We start from the raw sequence: 19,129 nt of genomic DNA on the forward strand, positions 1-19,129 counted from the left end.
CAATAATAATTTTCTCAGAATGAATGATCGTGAAATCCAGCGAGTATTAAACATGTTACTATCACGTCTGTAAATGAATACAATTCAACTCATGTAGACTTTCAACGAATTACTGACAGAAATTTCTTTGTTACTTTTATTTATCTACCACCAGGCTACAAACTATCATCTCAATGACACACTGCTTTCCAAACAGTCAGATTGCCTTTTTAAGTCTGAAATCAAAGTGTCCATCGAAACGGGCTTGTCATACGCGATTTCCTAAAGTAATATATTCATGTATGCAAAGTATATTGATTCATACTGATCGAATATGCAAATCGATTAATAACGGTTTATTAGCAGCGGATGAAATTGATCGGCCTCAAATCTTGCATTGTGTAGAAATGGGGACATTACTTATTGGTTTCCATTAACCCAATCTAAGTAAATTTGGCATACTTTTAGTTATGCATTACCAGTACTGGTAATAGAATGGAGTTAATCGATCCGTGTTCGTCAAACTGATAGAAGTCATGATTTAATAAACAGCAGCGGCAATATTCAATACGTGTATCTAAGCAATGTGAAGAAATCACATACAAGACTATCTTTTTCTCTCGTGCTATGGGCCATTTTCCATCAATAAAAGTTTCTGTCAATATTTTTATTTTTGATAGTCTACCCAATGCATGCCCATTCCAAATGTTTCTCTCAGCAACCATGGCGACGCGAAGGCGAAAAACTAATATCGGCTGTCTATTGAATTTAATATCCCCTTTGAAGAAGAGAAAAAGTTGAATAAAACAAATGATTTCGTTTCCTGTTCCTCGACCCTTCTATGATTGGGAACAGCTGCCACTCAAATATTATACCTTTCCAGTCAACCCCTTTGCTAGCTCATTTTGAACCCTCATGGGATGTATGTTATTTTATAGTGAAGATCAAAAAATATTTTTCCCGTAGGGCTAACACAGGGATGGCGGCCTTTGAATCTTAAATGCAGTTGCATAAATATTCAGTAATATGTTTTAGCACAGAAATTTGCACGATGGCCCGAGATAAGAGTTAAACGATTTCTTGAGGAAAGTTTGAATCTTTCCTCTACTTCCAACTATCATGTTATGTTTTCTCCGGATGGTGGAACTGACACTTTTATAAGGGATTTCGTTCCATGTGTAACAAATATCTTCAAAATGGATGTTGCTACAGGATGTTGATAGGCTCGTACACTGTAATCCAAACATGGACATGCTATATTTGTTTTTTAACGTACCAAAGCAATTTTCTGCAAAGACAGAAAATTATCTTCTATCATATATCAGTTGTCTTGTTTGCAGACGATACCGCAAACTTTGAGAACAATATCTGTACGCGGCCTTGACGGATGGCGCTGTCAATCTTATAAGAGTAACAGTTATAAGAAATTTGCCCGTGTGAGAAAAGGGTTCCAACTTTTAAATTGAATTGTTCTTTGCATTTATCATCGCCAAAAATGATGCATATCACGTGACCACAGATTGACGAATCACGGCTGAGATTATGGATGAGATGTGTTACCATTTCGTTGTCTGAAAGTCGATTCATTTTCAAAATAATCAGATTGGCCATGTTTAGGATACACGATTCTTCACAAAGTATCCATTCTCTTGTAAGTCAAGGTTACACTAACAACACTATTTCTGTAAACTAGGATAAACCAAATACAGTAGAGGGGGGAGACCGCTCTGCTGTCTATCGATAAACAGCGCGCATGTTAAATGCCATTTCGCGAGCTGACTGCTATGTTAACGGTTACCATCATGATCGCCAAGAGTGACTCAATTTACATAATATGCAAATAAGACATCCATCAGCAATCAGCAGACACTGCGCGGTCACGTGGAACTCGGTGAATTTAAGGTGCGACACGTACAAATAGAGCGCAATTTTGTAGATGACGTTGGCGTAATTTTTTTTTCGCCAGAAGGTTTCACATCCAATTATCTTAATGGAAAATTGGTTTCAAAAACAGAAATTACTGATTTTCAAATGCAAACCAAACATTACCCAAGAATGGCCAAATAAATATCGTAATTTCGCACGTCGTTAATCTTAAATGCTTGGAAAGTTGCAAATAAAAAAATAATGAATAAATTCATCTAGGAGGGATAGAAAGCATATTAAATTTTTATGATCATGGTTGGGTATTATTTTATTAGTAATTATCTTGTAGCATAAAATTCATATTGAGAAGAATTGCAGGTGAAGTGGGTGAGAAAATAATGCTGCACGTACTAGTATTAGTCGTTTCAAATAATAAAAGTATAATCTTCATTATTTGCGATTTGGATTCCATTGAAACGTTCTACTCATTTGTGTCCTTGTAGGAAATTACAGTGCTCGATGCTAAAAGTAGAGCGTTATAAATTATAACACACATTTCTTTAAGTACAAAATAATTATATCGGTTACTTCATAAGGTTCATGCATCTAGCAATCTTCAGACCTGAAATTTGCTAGATGCACGAAACTTAAGTATTTACTTTGTAACTTAAAGTAATTTGTGTTATTATCTGTCTGTCTGCCTATCTATCTATCTCTGTATCTCTCTCTCTCTCTCTCTCTCTCTCCTCTCTCTCTCCTCTCTCTCTCTCTCTCTCTCTCATTACGACCCGTCTTCGAACTCAGCTGTTATGGAAAGTCTTAGTGCAAAATTGTTTCTGTAGTTCATTGACCCTTAAAAGCAACGTGCTCTCAAACACTTGCTAGCCTTGAAATTACAACAATTTTCAGTAATAGAGCGCGAAGCCACTGCAGTGAACTGCAATAAAACTGCTTACACTAATTAGTTTCAGCTGTAGCCGTGGCCACTTTGGTGTTGAACAAGGCTACTTGATACAGACAAAACGTATGCTTTTACAAAGGCAAAACTAGCTCTGTCTAAGGCTCGGGTTGTAAATGAGAGTTTACGATTGGCACCCTGTGTTCAAGATTAAGATACAATGTAACATTACCATGTACTGGTCCATGTACAAACCTTTTTTATTTCAACTTCCCCAGACAAACTGTCTGCATGGAACATACAATGTTGTCGACTTTGCCAGCTGGCTACAGCTGAAACTAATTAGTGTGAGCAGTTTTATTGCAGTTCACTGCAATGGCTTCGCGCTCTATTACTGAAAATGGTTGTAATTCCCATGAATGCTATCATCACCTAATTTCCGACCATTAATGACTTATGGAATTATCATCACTGTTAAAAGTTACAGTACGCATATACGTGCATTGCTAATTACAGCACAGGGCGTTGTCTACATGTCCGCCCCCAGGGGTGGTGGGTGTTTCGTTGTATTGCTAATAAAGATATATTCTACCAACCTTTGGTGTTTTGGTCTTAAACTTAGCACTGCCCTTGACAATCTTGCGTTAACGTTTTATCAACATGCTGTATCTATTATCTGATGAGTTTGAGTGCATAATTAGCCAAAGTAAGCAAGGGTAAATTACTAATCTGTGGACGCTGTCACCAGATTATCACGGCTTAAATTTGACAAAACCTTGCTGGTGCGTTCGTTGTTGACTTTGTCAAATTTGAGCCGGTGATAATCTGGTGACAGCGTCCACAGATTAGTAATTTACCCTTGCTTACTTTGGCTAATTATGCACTCAAACTCATCAGATAATAGATACAGCATGTTGATAAAACGTTAACGCAAGATTGTCAAGGGCAGTGCTAAGTTTAAGACCAAAACACCAAAGGTTGGTAGAATATCTTTTAGCAATACAACGAAACACCCACCACCCTGAGGACGGACATGGAGACAACGCCCTGTGATTACAGTATCAACAATGCCACCTGTTTGTGTGTCGTTTCTCTCCCGTGCAACGAACCACATTTCCCGCAAAATATACAGGTATACAGTTTTGATTCTATTAAAATAGGCACTGCTTGCTGAGCCATCCCTTTCAAAGAAAGACCTCGAACATACCAGTTCTCAGATTTAGCAATATTAAATCACTTTCAATCACTTTATTGCATAACAACACACTTCGGAAAGTGCAGTATAGCAAGAACAAAACTAAACATTGCATAAAACATTGTTGTCTATATCTTTAACTGCAGCTGCTGGGGAAAACATAGTGTTTGTAATATATTTCACGAGAGACAGCGTATCATCTGAAGTTAAAATGTACAAAAACTTATCTCTTTCATTTAAACTATCAAATATAGGATAATACAACTTCATTGCAGAAAAGAGAACTTCTCTATCACTATTATATTTTTGACACTTCATTAAATAGTGAAATTCATCCTCGACGGAAGACTTACAAAACTTACAAAATCTGGATTCAGGTGGAATTCTTGGTTTTGACCTTCTGCCCAACTCGATTTGTAAACAGTGATCAGAAATACGAAGTTTTGTGACCAATTTTCTACAGCGTAAGTTCTTAATATCCAGTAAGTAATTCTCTAAACCAAACTTAGTTTTAAATTCTCTGTACGTTCTGAGCTTATTATTTCCCTTCCCAAGAGACTTATTATCATTGTGTAAATCACTGTACCAAGAAACTTGATAATGCTTGCGTAAGTTATTCTGTACAATTTTAATAGTGGCATTAATGTTACACACAGCTGACCAAATATTACCCTCGCTATAAGTATCTAGTATGTTTTGAATGAACTCAAACCACTTTGAAAGATACGCTGAACGTAACAGAGTGTCATCACTGAAAACTAACTTATGCCAATATTTTAATATGCGTTTGACTATTGCAATTTTGATAGGATATCTACCAAGTTCACCTATAATACCTGCCTGGGGAGCATGTTTTGAAACTCCCAGTAAATATCTGTAGAAAGAAAAGCTAACATCATTTAAGAAATTACTCTTATCATTAATTTCATTCCCCCAAATTTCACAACCATAGGTAAGAATGGGAACAATCAAATGATCAAAAAGATCTAAAGCAACTTTCACAGAAAAATTCCCATTATAAGAAATACCTTTACGAAGACTAAAAAGAGCTTTAGTAGCTTTCATCTTAAGATTGTGAAAATTTGCTTTAAATTTGCCATTGGGAGTTATAACAAAACCGAGATAACAATACTCTTTCACAACATCAAGGGCAAGTCCATTATAGGTAAGTAATGTACCTTTCAGTAAGTGATTACTTTTGTTAAAAACCATGACTTTTGACTTCTTTGTACTAATAGAAAGCTTCCACTTCAAACAATAAGAGTGTAATTTATCAAGACAACTTTGCAAACCTTCTTGAGTTTCTGAAATCAACAGCAGATCATCAGCATATGAAAGACAGTTGATGTGCAATGAATCTAATGTTATGGGTCTGTCCTCACTGGAGCCAAAAGTACCTGGAAGGTCATTTATGTAAATGTTAAATAACGTAGGGCTCAGATTACACCCCTGTTTAACTCCTACTTTAGATTCAAACATGTCAGTGAGGCTATTGTTAGATTTAACACAATAGTTAACATTTTCATACATAGACTTAATCACAGAAAAGAAATTACCATTGATACCATAATTCCTAAGTTTCCAAAGCAAACCTGATCTCCAAACTTTATCAAATGCTTTATGAAGATCAATAAAACAACAAAAAAGATACTTGTTTCTTAAGTTGCAATCAGCTTTGTTCATATACGAAGAATAAATATACTTATCAACAGCAGATCTCAAAACAAAAATATTATCAGAAGTAGATCTCATGACTCTGAAACCAGACTGAAATGGAGTGTAAATTCCCTTATCATTCAAGTACTTAACAAGCCGACAATTGAGAACGGAAGTGAACAATTTTGCCAGACAGCTATTAATTGAGATTCCTCGATAATTGGATGGATCACTTCTGTCACCTGACTTGTAAACAGGAACTAAAAAAGCTGATTTCCAAGAACTGGGAAACTTACCGGATCTAAGAATGGTGTTAAATAAAGAGCAAATTGGAGTACGCAAACTTTGTCCACCAAACTTCAACATTTCATTCAAGATACCATCTGCACCTGGGGACTTTTTTGATTTCAACTTACAGAGGGCTTTAAGTAATTCTGCTTCAGAAAAAGGACAATTGAGAATAGGACACTCATTATCATAATTACTCTTTACCATGCAATGCAGATCAGAAAGTACTTGTACAGAAAAGTTATCAGAAACATCATGACCACCATCAGCTAAATTTCTAAAATATTAAACCATTCCCCTTGAGAAATTGAAACGTCACTTCTGTCAGTAACACTATCGCCTATGATTTCTTTCCATAACTTCCAATGATTCTGCGTACTTTCAGAATGAGAATACTCTAAATATTCAAGCAAATTCTTTTTGTAAATATGCTTCTTTTGCTTGATAAGCATTTTATAATGTTTTTTTTAAAGTAAAGCATCTACCTCTAATGAAAGGATCACAAGGGAAACGACTTAAAAGTTTACAAGCCTCATTTAACTCTGTGCGTACTGCATAACAAGAATTATCAAACCAAGGTTTCTTTTTCTTTGCTTTTGATTTCGATTTTTTGGAACTAGGTCTTGGTGTAAATTTTTTCAAAGAACAATCAGCAACTTTGTGGATAATAGCTTCAAAGGTAGCAACAGACTCATCGCATGAAGTAGAACTATTACAGACAGTACTGAAATTACTGAGCTCAGCTTGAATGGATGAGCTCTGCAAAGATTCTAAAAATTGTTGTTTTGCATCATCATTCCAAATATATCTGCTTGGACATGGATTACAAACAGTGCTATCAACTGCGGAAGAGGAACAAGTACCTAAAACAATAGAAATACCAACTGGACAATGATCAGAAAAACGTGTGTAATCATATACTCTAAAATATTGAATATCATCAAGAAGGTTCTTAGCAGCAATACAATAATCTACTGTACTGTATCCATTATTTTTATAGCAAGTGGGTTTACCATTTAAATCTCCAACAGTTCTACCATTCAAAATTAATAAATTGTTCTTAAAACACAATTCAGAAAGTTGTCTACCAAAATAGTTACTACAAGATTTCCCATTATCCATTGAAATCCTTTCCTGAATAATGTCAGGTACATAACCCATAGGTGTGGGACAAAATTCTACATCATCATGTTTAATAAAATCTAGAAGCTTACCAGTTCTGGCATTAAAGTCACCAAAAGGATTATTTCCCTAAGTGAGAATAGTTTAACATCTCTGACTGAAGAGTCTCAAAGTAATCATTCGATAAATGCATAACAGATCCTTGTGGAGGTATGTAAACACAACAAATAAATATGTCTTTTTCTAAAGAAAAACATTTTTGTCTACTTTAAACCAAAGAAAATCAGAAATATTAGATCCAAGTTTATGAATGCCCTCTTTGAGGCAAGACTTAAAGAAAACAACAGTTCCCCCAGCAGCACGCTTACTACGTCTATTTTTTATAATACGATCTGATCTGAAATAACTATAACCATTTAAATGTAAAACATTAGACTTAGAAAGCCAAGTTTCCTGCATACAAACAATATCGAACTTATTAACGATAGATTCAAAATCACTATCATTACACTTATTTGATAAACCACCCTGAATATTCCAACTTCCAATGCGCAGATGAGAACGTACAGGTTGTTTTGGGCCACAAGGGCTCTTTCTCAAAGCAGTGAAACACATTAGTTAAAAAAAGTTATAAAAAAGACAAACAGCAACAATGCAACACAGTATGGAATAAACGACAAACTTACTCCTCTTAAATTTTCTAGTACACTGTGCAGTAAATTCCTTTAAATGCACAAACACAGTATGAATACCTATAGGCAACTATTTAGAATGCAAAGCGAACACTACAGTGAAGTGACTGTTCAGACTGGCCTCAAGGCAAAACCAACAAAACAAGTCAAGGGAATACAAAATTTCAAGGAAAATTACATGTAACAATCACAATATTGCAGTCAAAGACACTAGTAATATCTGTAAACTCGATCAGTATACATGTTGTTGGTATGAGTTTTACCATTACTACGGTATCGGGATATCTGACTTGTACTAAACATATTGAACTGGCGAGGACTATGACTATTATATTGAAATCCTCTATCATGTTGATCACTCCATGAATGATAGGCAGGTCGTCTGTGCCTACTCCGTAAGAAAGCTCTCACAGACCCTTTAAAATCACCAACTAGTAAACTAGTACCCTGCGGGTTGACGTGAACCCCATCACTGTGAAAAAGATGGCGGCTTTTACTCAATTTATTGTGAGTAACAAACACACAATTATCAACAGAAGCGCACACTCTTTTGACATGATCATTAATAAAAGCAATTTTGTCGTTCAGATATGAATCAGCACCCCAAAATGGCAAAATGCTTGAAATAACTACAATTGCATTTGGACACACTTGTTTGGCTGTATTGCATAAGGAAACCAACCCATCAATGATGAAATCTTCATGTTTGTCAGCAACATCATTTGAACCCACATGACAGATAACAATCTCAAATTTCTCAGCTGGACCATATTGAAAATTACGAAGACGTGCATGGGCATCGTCAATATCACTAGCTCTAACTTTGACAGAACTTCTATTTTTATATAACACATCTGACCGGACATATTTAATACTAGAATCACCTAGCAACATCACGTTATGAGTCTGTTGAGGATCTCTCGCATACGCGCCTGTAAAGTTGTTGTACTGATGACCACGACTCCGCTCTGAACTGCGACTAGCGCTGACATCAAAACCTTTCGAGTTCAATGTCGGGAATGAGGAGGAGGATGGTGATTTGTCCTGGCATACATCGGCGTTAAGCACGACTTCCGACATATAGGACTTCTGGACCAGCGGAGTAGACTTGGGATCAGAAGTCGTTACCCTATGTTCTCTAGATGATAACATGTCATCGTCGCGATCAGAAGCAGATCCACGGTTGTCAACGGGGAGTTGTACGTATTAAAATCTGTGCACTCACGGCGCTCGACGATGTGACCCGAGTACTGAACCTGCCCATCTGTGACGTCGGAGCGTTCACCTTCTCCAGCTCTGAGTTAACAATCGAGAGTCTTTCATCAATTTTAGAAATTCTGCTCATGACATCAGAAACACCACGATCTGCCACAGCATATTTACTCTCGACATCGGAAATTTTCTGGTTGAATAAAGTTTTCATTGAAGAAAGCTCACTTTTCAACTCACGTACTTCTGCCAACACTCTACCTTTGCACTGCGACTCCACAGCCAGTTGCGTGTCTGATAACTTGGTCTGAAAATTGATACACATCGCTCTCACATCTGCTTTCAACGAACTCATGTCCTCCAACAAAGAATTATATCGATCTGTCAAGGAAATGTAGTTATGCTGTAACTTCTCATAACTCTGTGAACATTTGTCGCATGCAAGACAGTTATCTTCCGCTAACTTTCTATCGGTACCACAGTAATTTTCGGTGACGTCACCACCACAATGAATGAAGCTCTCGTGGAGTTGCTCAGACGCGCGGCAAACTCTGTCCGTACATCAACTGGTGGACCACTCATGGTAAAGGGCTTCATAACACAGGTTTCAGGAGACGAAAAGTCCGTAACTTCAGTCACAGAAACGTGAGGAGCAGGGTCCTGGTATAAAATGGAAGGCGCGATGGGAACATGCATGTTCTCAGTGTCGACAGACTTGATGCTGTAACTCTGTACTGAATCTAGGTCAGATCTGGCTGATTTCCCGCCCACACCAGCACATGTGTTGAAATAGTTCCTCAGAAACTCTTCGGCGTCCTTTCGACTATTGAATCCCTTGAAGCACGCACCAGAATAACCATCTACCTGTTGATGACAGGCGTCCCAATCAGCGAAAACACCAGTTTCTCGACCAACAGCAACGGCATAAAATTTCTTACAGGAACGCTTCTTTGCCGAAGTCTTACGTTGTTTACGCTTACTTTTGCGATCACACGAGACCATCTGTACCAGTTGCTCATCGTCCGAACCGAAATCACCGTATATAAAGTCTGGATCACTCTTTCTCTTCTTATAACGTTTAACCATTGTTAATATGCAAATTGACGAGCTCGTAAAAATGAAAAATATAACAGAAAGCTGCCTGGGAACCACTGAAATCAGACCACCACTGAGAGCGCTAGCAAAACAGGTTTACACAGCAAGCGGCCATATTAAACGCAACCCTTTTACCTTTTTTCTGGATTATTCAAGAGTTTCTTGATGGGCGTCCAAATAGGTGTACAACGTCTGTATGTATGTATGTCTGTCTGTCTGTATGAATGTTAGACTTGGTTCAAGTCTGTGATGTATGAATGTTTGAGTGGAGTGAACGCAATGATTTGTATTTTGCTTTCATGTGAAACGCGCGCGTGGAGTGGACGCGATGAGTAGGGTGAACGCGATGAGTGGAGTGAACGCTATACAGCGGAGTTTCACCCGGAATCACGGCAGAAACTAACTCACTACTGCGCAGACTCAAACGTGACGCATTCAATCGCTGGGAAAACCTGGCGTGAGCTGCCAAATTCCTGATAGGTTTGTACGAAATAGGAGAGACACAAGAGAAACTATTATAAATGATTCTATTTTTTTTAAATTCACCGACTTGAACCAAGTCTATATGAATGTATGAATGTATATATGTCATTCTCTTTAATAGTCGCGCCAGCGGCTTACTGACTACGCATGCGCTTATTCATAATATACTATGCGAGTAACCGGAAGTGTACCCTTCTTTCATGGGCGCCGCCATGTTTTTTTTTTGAGTACTCGTAAATAAACAAATACGAAACAAATTACTATGATATAACATGCCTTTTATAAAATATACCTCTTTTATTAGCCAGTAAATGTTATTATACACCTTGTCGCTGATACAAAGTATCGTTGATATAGATAACGGAGAAAACTGTCTTGCATATGAACGGGGGCATACGCAAAGAATGCTGGGATTGAATTATAGAAGAGCGCCCCCTGTGTCAATAATTAGATTCAAAAATTGCAAGTTTTTAGACGGAACGCTATAGTTTTCAGCTTGCAAGTGGAAGGTGGGCAGTGCGGTTACCATTGCAATGATAATGATTGCATAATACTTCCCTTGTTTAACGCAATAGGCTGTTATCATTGTAAAAATTGCCAATTTTTGTCCAAAATTTTTACACGCTACAGAAAATCTATACCTGCCCTGCTGCAGGGTTTGACGTCGTGTAAGTACGTGAACTGCTTTCATCAGAGGGAAACTGGGCATAGTTGTCATATAAACGTTTATGAAGTAACAATTACAGTTTATCATGAATCAATACAAATAACATTGCCAATCTTAACCCCTGGCGCGACACAAAGGGCTGAGCCCTATATAATATTAGGTAGTACAACTTTTGCATATTGTCTGTGTGTCTCTGCCGTCTGCAAGATGTTGCGGATTTGATCAGCCGTGTAAGTTGAAACTCAAAGAATAAAAGTACAAGAGATAATAATTTCTTGAAGCCACGTCCGCCGTGTGCCGTTTTTTTAAAATAAGGACAGAAAATTGTAAAAGGAGATTGTCATGTGGCTCTTATCTTTCTCGAATGCATATTAGCAATGGCGTATAAAAGCACGCCGCCACAGGTACTTGTCAACTGAGGATCTTGCATGCATGTTCTATCGAATATCAAACACCAGAGCGTAAGGTACCGCAAATATGAAATCTCATCGACATCGTCGCGTTAAATACATGGCAAATATCACACAAGGACTTAGCCCGAAGGCTCGTGCAGCTGCTGCTCAGAAAATATTTAAAATATAATTTCAACAGGAAGTGGGAGTTCACTGTTCATATTAGATATTTTTTGATAAAAAATCTTCTTAAGAGACTGCTGATCGAAATATTTCACATCTTTGATTCTAGCCGCCATGTTTGAAGGTTTCTCTGCGGCTGTGAATTTCCCCGCGGCAGTCCTTGTCGCGCGTTTCTGTGAAGTGTTATACAGGACCAGAGCTTGACATAAACGTGAATGAAAATTATATTACGACGAGGAAATAAACAATGCACTCATTAAAGGGAATTCTGTTCAGAATTAATTGCAATAGTTTCCTTGGTGAATGATTCATACTACCGGTAGTTCGAACTATCTATACGGGATACGGTAATTACACAATATTTTATCTAGCTTTCGCTTTTTTTTGAATGCAATTATTTATAAGAAAGCTATTATAAGTATAGTATAGACGTAACACAGCCTGTGTGTTGGAGGACTGTGAATAGACCAATAACTTAGGCTTTAAAAGATAAATTTTCCCTCCTGACAAATGTTTTGGCAGGTTACAGAAATCAACGTCGAATGTGTAAATATTTCTACAGTCTTTGAACAACTTGGATATTTTTATAAAGAAATTTTCTTTCAAATGTCGTATGGGACCCATACGACCCATGTAAACACTGTATCCAAGGTACGATGGTGATTGATGAAAGTTAAAACATGTCTGTCATAATCTACATCGTATAATTTAAATGTTGCAGCTATGATGATGAGGTGCATCTAGATATCGTGCATGAAATACATTGCTTGTAAACAGAAACTCGTGCAGAGATAAACCCCATCTTACGAATTGTGGGACATATTTACGGTCACAGTGGTGATGTGAAATTTTCAACGTGTTATCAAATACGATGTTCAAGGTCACATCAGTGTCACTTGAATCGCAAACCATCGACCTTGTAGTTTTTGCTTACAAAACATATCACCACTGTTCTCTGTCGGTCTACTTGTAAGTAGGTCACCCCCGTAACCAAAGATCGACCAGATCATCTATAGGCTTATGGGTGATTAATACAAGACTATTTCTCAAACAAGTCTTCCTATACGAGCCTCGATAATAATGAAAAACTGACGTTTTAAAACAACCACTGACGGTATTGTTTTCGCACCGTGACCGTAAATCGACATCCATAGTTCATAGCCACGATAGGACTTGATAGCAATCTGTAAATAAAACTATTGTTTGGTTCAATGTGATGGAGTTATCGCGTCGCGCCTATTTTTGGTGAACGTATGATTCATATCTCTGAATACATCGTTAGTCGATCATTCAACTATGTGAAAACAGTGTAGGATCGATTGCATCATAGTCATCCGGGTCGGAGCATTTGCATAAAAGTAACACTTGCGCGTAATGACTCGCTGAAATAACTATATTTTGCAAAATCACCTGGTCGAACCGAGTATAAGAGAGGATAGATGGCCGCAGGTGGTTGACATGCTTCATAGTTCACGTGATGATTCATTTGCTTCAGAGCCAGAAGGCCTGAGTCATAAGGTCGTTGACCTCACTGATCTCTTATATAATGTACAAATACATTTCTGAAAGCAGCGAACTTTGAGGTTGTATGCGCCTCGAAAGTACACGGAGACTTGAACTTTTGCTCAAACTACGCTGACTTTCAACTGAGACACAGTTCACTGGCATCAAAACTAGTGAGACAGGGATAAACATCAAAAAGACTCGTTAGGACTTACAAATAAGTCTACCGTCGATATGACGACATTGTGGCCAAATGTGACACCTCGGTCACTCAAATGATTAGCGACAGCATTCCCGGCTTTGACTTATTACAGTAATTCATATACTGTATCACTTCGATATTTAGACAATTTTGGGACCAATCCTGACGGGTGTAGCATGCTAGCAGGGTACGCTTACCCATTACAGACATCTGGTACCACCACTAACTATCAGTGGTTCAGGATGGTCCTACTTAAATTTGTAAATCACAAATGTCCCATGGACCTGGTAAATTATCTTGAATGGAAATGATTGGACCAGTTTAATGTCATATTCCTCAAGGGATAATTCAATCATCCTCTTTCAAAATCGGGAATAAAAATAGGGGGGGGGGGCACCGTGCCAAGTTTGGTAATACATGAGAGAAACAAATTATTAAAGATTTTCTGATACTTGAAATTCAAAATGGCCGCCATCCCTTGTGTTAACTCTATGGAGAGAGCAAAGTTCGATTTTCGAAAAAGTAAGACGGTTGGAAGTTTTCTTACACCAAGAGCTTTAAAATGAACCCCAACAAGTGGTAGATCAGAAAAGAATTGGAAAAGTTTGAGAGTCTGAATATCTGTCCGCGAGGCGCATTCTATACTTAATGGAAAGCAGCAACAGCATAATCGCCTTCGAAGTTCACTAAGGTGGAACCTCCACGGTACAGCAGTATTTGCTACAAGGTATATCAATTTAACATCAAGATGGCTGCACCCAAAAGTATCTCGAGGATCACAATATCAAAACACACTGTTTCAAGTCGTCTCGTTCTTCAACATTCTTCAGCCATCTTAACACGACATTAAATATACCTGATATTATTGTAGGAAGTCGATATTGCAGAGAAGCTTCACTAATTTGAAGTGTTAAGCAGTCTGAAATGAAAGTTGTTCTCTACGGAAAGGAATTTTGGCACATATCAAAATTAAACATAATTTCTGTCCTGTAACAAAATAACAACCTCAAGTTAGGTTTTAGAGTCATGCGTTTCATCAAGATAATTGATGAAAAAGATGTTTTAAAGAAGCTGTATAGTTGACGTAAAAAGATGGACATAATTTGGCAATTGAACAAACACTAAAATGTTCGACTTACCCAAAAAAATCTGTTTTACTTAAAAGTAATATGCGAAACGCAAAACGACGAGAGTAAAGTTCAATATTTTTCTGCATAATCAAGACAAAGAATAGTAGTCAACATGTAAAGATCGTGATGACGCAAGCAATCCACAATTCACTGATATTTGATAATAAGATAAGTGCCGAGGAGGCATCATGGGCCAGTGGCTAGAGCAGTGGACTCACGATCAAAGGATGGTGAGTTCGAGCCCCGGCATGGCTGTGGTGTTGTGTCCTTGAGCAAGGCACTTTATTCCTCATTGATTCTCCCACCCAGGAGTGATGGGTACCTGGTAGGACAGAGGTTGTTATGTGTGCGTTTAGCTCTGCTGCGCTTATTGGCTGCACATGTGAGCTGTTGTTTGCTCCCCAGGGAGTTGAGTGATATCATATTAGGTCCAGTGACCAGGGGTAATAATAATTGTAAAGCGCCTTGATCACATGTACTTGTGGATATGTGCGCTATATAAGAACCAAATATTATTAAATATTATTATTATAATCAAAATGGCCGGGCGGGGATAAATTATGTGACCTCTTTTCTTTTCCCGGAGACATGAAACAGGGTTTGAATGATGATCATTTTAAAATTAAAACTTTGGTCATAGGCCTTCTCCTATCTATCCATGTGATATATTGTACAGGTGTGTATTGTTCGACATGAAATGAAAAACTAGCCGAATTTAAAATGAAATAAGAGTTACCCACGATATCACCATGGCAGAGATTAATTGTGTTTATTGCCGCTCTTGCAAGTGTTATTAATCATAGGCCTTGTCATCAAAAATGACAATGGCCAGGCAAGTCATGTTTCGAGCAATTTCCGAATCGTTATCGTTTGCACCTGATATCTCATTTTTGCGGAGGAGTGTTTTGATCTAATGACATTTCGTTTGCCGAGAACAATTCTCAATTATCCACGGTCGCTAATCCTTGTAATCACAGGGCACCGAGGGAAATGTATACAGTGATATACTGGTTCCGAGAAACAAATCAATTACGAAGGAAATGCCTGAAGGGGCATATAATGTTTTTTGATTAACTTTACATTCAAAGGACGGACCTGTAGAAAAATACTAGTGTTTGGCCGGTTTGACAATCGCTAAATCGCTGACAGCCAAAGGGAAGCAGTACAATAGAACCGGAGTCGACAAAGAGATCGCATTGGCAGAAATCTATTACGCAGCCTTTGAAACTTTACGGCAAATGTCCCTCTCCCCATTACGACTCAATATGCGAATATGTGAAGATACTGAAATGGGACTACATTACATGTGCCACATTTAATTAGACTCAGCATTGTACGACTTTATAAATATTGGAAAAGTAAATTTCAATGCCTCGTTTCAAGGTCAAATTGATATTATTAAAACGTGTGGTACATGACAGACTTCAAACACGTCGTAGAATAGAATAAATATGAAAATACAAAGACATGGCTGTTTGATTTATATGTCATGTTTAATATCGCCCGAAACTAAATTGACGGAGCTTTACAAGCTAAAGAAGAGCGAGCGTTTAATATCAACAATCATTAGAAAATGCCACTAAAGAGAGCCAATTTATTAACCCAAGTTCATAGTACACAACCAGGTCAAGTTGGGGAAAATTAACGTTTCGATATTTTTCTGAAAGAAGGGAGTGAAAACCCATTTCGCTCCATCGAAATCCCGACAATACATTGTGTCATTTTGTTCCCTGCAAAGACACTGTAGACTATGGTTACGCATGCGCAAATGAACCCAGAAAAGGCTTCAAAATACTTCACTCCTACCAGTACCATACTGTACTCCTGTCGGAACGGAGGGCGTTGTGCTCTCAATCAAGATTTCACGTTGTTATTATAGGAAGTCCGTTTAAGGCTTGACGGAACAACTTTTTTGCCAGTATTTCTGTTGTAAAAACCACGTCAACGTTTTCCTTAGTTCGGTCTAACCTCTCACTGGACTTCCTTGTTTTAAAAGACGGCCTGCCACAGTGGAGGATTTTTTGGTGTTTATACCCTGAAAATTGGGTGTAGACCCAAGTCTTTGAACACGCCCATGACCTTGCTTGGCAATCACACCTTGGTATTAAGGTAGTAGGCGCCTCCAAATTTAAATATTTAAAAGCTTCGCTCAAATTTACCTTAAGGAATCTTTCAACCATTCGCACTTTCTAAATTAAGAATAACATTGGGGGGTCACCGTGCAAATTTTGGTACCACAGAAACAAATTCACCAAGATTTACCGATATTTAAAATTCAAAATGGCCGCCATCCATGATCTCTGTAACAACCCTATGGAGAAGAGAGTCAAAATTACTCTTACTCAAAGACTTTCAAAATGAACTTCCACAAGTGGTACATCAGAAAAGAATTAAAAAAAAAATTGAGTCCAATTATCTGTTCCGGAGGTGCACTTTACCGTAAACAAAAGACGAAATTAACACCCCTTTGTGTTTAGTACCTTCTGAGGGCTTCGTGTTTGCATATTAATTTGCATAGTTGACAACGTGAATGAGCATGTTCAAATGCATACGAGATCTTTTGGTTGAAAATTCATGATTTTTTTACCAAAGAGCGCTACCATTTTTCACATGCGGCCGTTTTATTTTCACCCAACCCTTTTCTGAAACGAAATCTGGAAAAAAAAAGAACCATATGACACAATGATATGCAGGGCTGTACAACTGTCTTGTCACTCGATCACTGGAGACCAGACGATTGCTGTCACTGAAAGTTGCCCGACTACGTTTTGCACAGATGGTGTTTGCCTTTAACAATGTTGTCGCAGACAAAAAACGTAAAAAATGTACATCACAATATATTCATCATAACAGCAGCTACACGAACGCGAAGTCGCCTGAAATGTGCGCGCCACTTCACGACTGTTTATTTTAGCGACAGGGCGCACTCTTGACCGATATTTTGAGAGATATATGCATAAATGAGATTTTTTCAACAACGGTTTACATTTTTCATAGTCTACGTGATGAAGCGTTCTTACTTTACTGTAGCGGCATTATTTACTTTCTCGTGAAAGGAAAACGTTATCGTTCACACATATGGTATTTATAGCCTAGATTTTTGCCAAATGGGCTGAACTGGTCGTCAACCTCCGAAATGGTTCTCGTCAGTGACCTAAATAACAATAGTCGAACCGTCCTACATAATTTTTCTGGCCTTGGACTTAGTTTAAGCAAAATACCGTCATGGTCTTGTACATAGCATCGTGAAGGGTTTGCGCCAACTGCGTTCTGTGAAATCCCTGTGGAGGAAATATCCGTTTATTGCCACCATGGACAACCTAAAACATTTTAAAAACTGGCTGTCAGTGTGTAGTCGCGCGAGTATCATATTATACGCCGCAAGCATAAACAAAAATATGAAAAAAAATATTTACCTTGTCTTTGAAGACTCTTTTCCTTATAAGACTAAAACCCTTGGCAAGGAGGGCGGCGAATATTCCAAAGCCAATAATCAGGCATGTAGCTTCGGCTAAGTTAATTGTTTCTCCCGTCTGACTGTACTCGTAGATTTGCGTATCCGTAAGCAAGTCGGCCACGCACTGGCTGGAGTTTTTACACAGCACAGTCGGTAGGAACATAAAACACACGGCGAGTAAAGTTGCCTTGGCGTTCAGACTGCCAGCGGTGATGGGCCACCATCGGAGAGCCATCTTTCCTCTCGATACGTTGCGTGTTCTCTGCAAAGAAAAGCGATACAGCCGTTGCGACACCACAGTTAGTGTGCGACAGCTGCGTGTCAGACTGAAAAAATTGCAAGACTCTCTCGCGTGAGACGCAATGCATGCCGGGAGTATGTAACCATGGCAATTCACTTTGGTTATCAACAGGTGTGCACATTAGCAAGAACGCGGCATTAATCAGCGTGTGAATTGAAGAAAAATAGGAAACAAGAATGTGAAGTATTCTATTGTTTTCAACAATAGAGGCGTCTGTCTACGGTGTCTAATCCATGCCAACATTACAACTTTCCATTTTGAGCTTCTGAATTCAATTTTACAACTCCCACATCCTATTCTGAATTCAATTTTGCAACTCCACATTCTATTACTGAATTCAATTTTAAAACTCCCACATCCTATTCTGAATTCAATTTTACAACTCCCACATCCTATTCAGAATTCAATTTTACAACTCCCACATCCTATTCTGAATTCAATTTTACAACTCCCACATCCTATTCTGAATTCAATTTTACAACTCCCACATCCTATTCTGAATTCAATTTTACAACTCCCACATCCTATTCTGAATTCAATTTTACAACTCCCACATCCTATTCTGAATTCAATTTTACAACTCCCACATCCTATTCTGAATTCAATTTTACAACTCCCACATCCTATTCTGAATTCAATTTTACAACTCCCACATCCTATTCTGAATTCAATTTTACAACTCCAACATCCTATTCTGAATTCAATTTTACAACTCCCACATCCTATTCAGAATTCAATTTTACAACTCCCACATCCTATTCTGAATTCAATTTTACAACTCCCACATCCTATTCTGAATTCAATTTTACAA

The 19,129-nt window shown here is 38.0% G+C and overlaps 1 protein-coding gene across 1 annotated transcript in view; it reads right to left on the minus strand.

The window, feature by feature from the left end:
• The window catches only part of LOC139128122 (uncharacterized), a 57,219-nt gene extending 38,874 nt beyond the window's left edge, over positions 1-18,345 (minus strand). The window contains 1 exon segment of the mRNA XM_070693961.1: positions 17,977-18,345. Within this exon segment, the coding sequence (XP_070550062.1) occupies positions 17,977-18,252 (276 nt within the window). The 5' untranslated portion in view covers positions 18,253-18,345.
• Between the last annotated feature and the right edge of the window lie 784 nt (positions 18,346-19,129).

This window comes from Ptychodera flava, unplaced genomic scaffold (genome assembly GCF_041260155.1).
Source record: "Ptychodera flava strain L36383 unplaced genomic scaffold, AS_Pfla_20210202 Scaffold_44__1_contigs__length_1314385_pilon, whole genome shotgun sequence".
NCBI lineage: Eukaryota > Metazoa > Hemichordata > Enteropneusta > Ptychoderidae > Ptychodera > Ptychodera flava.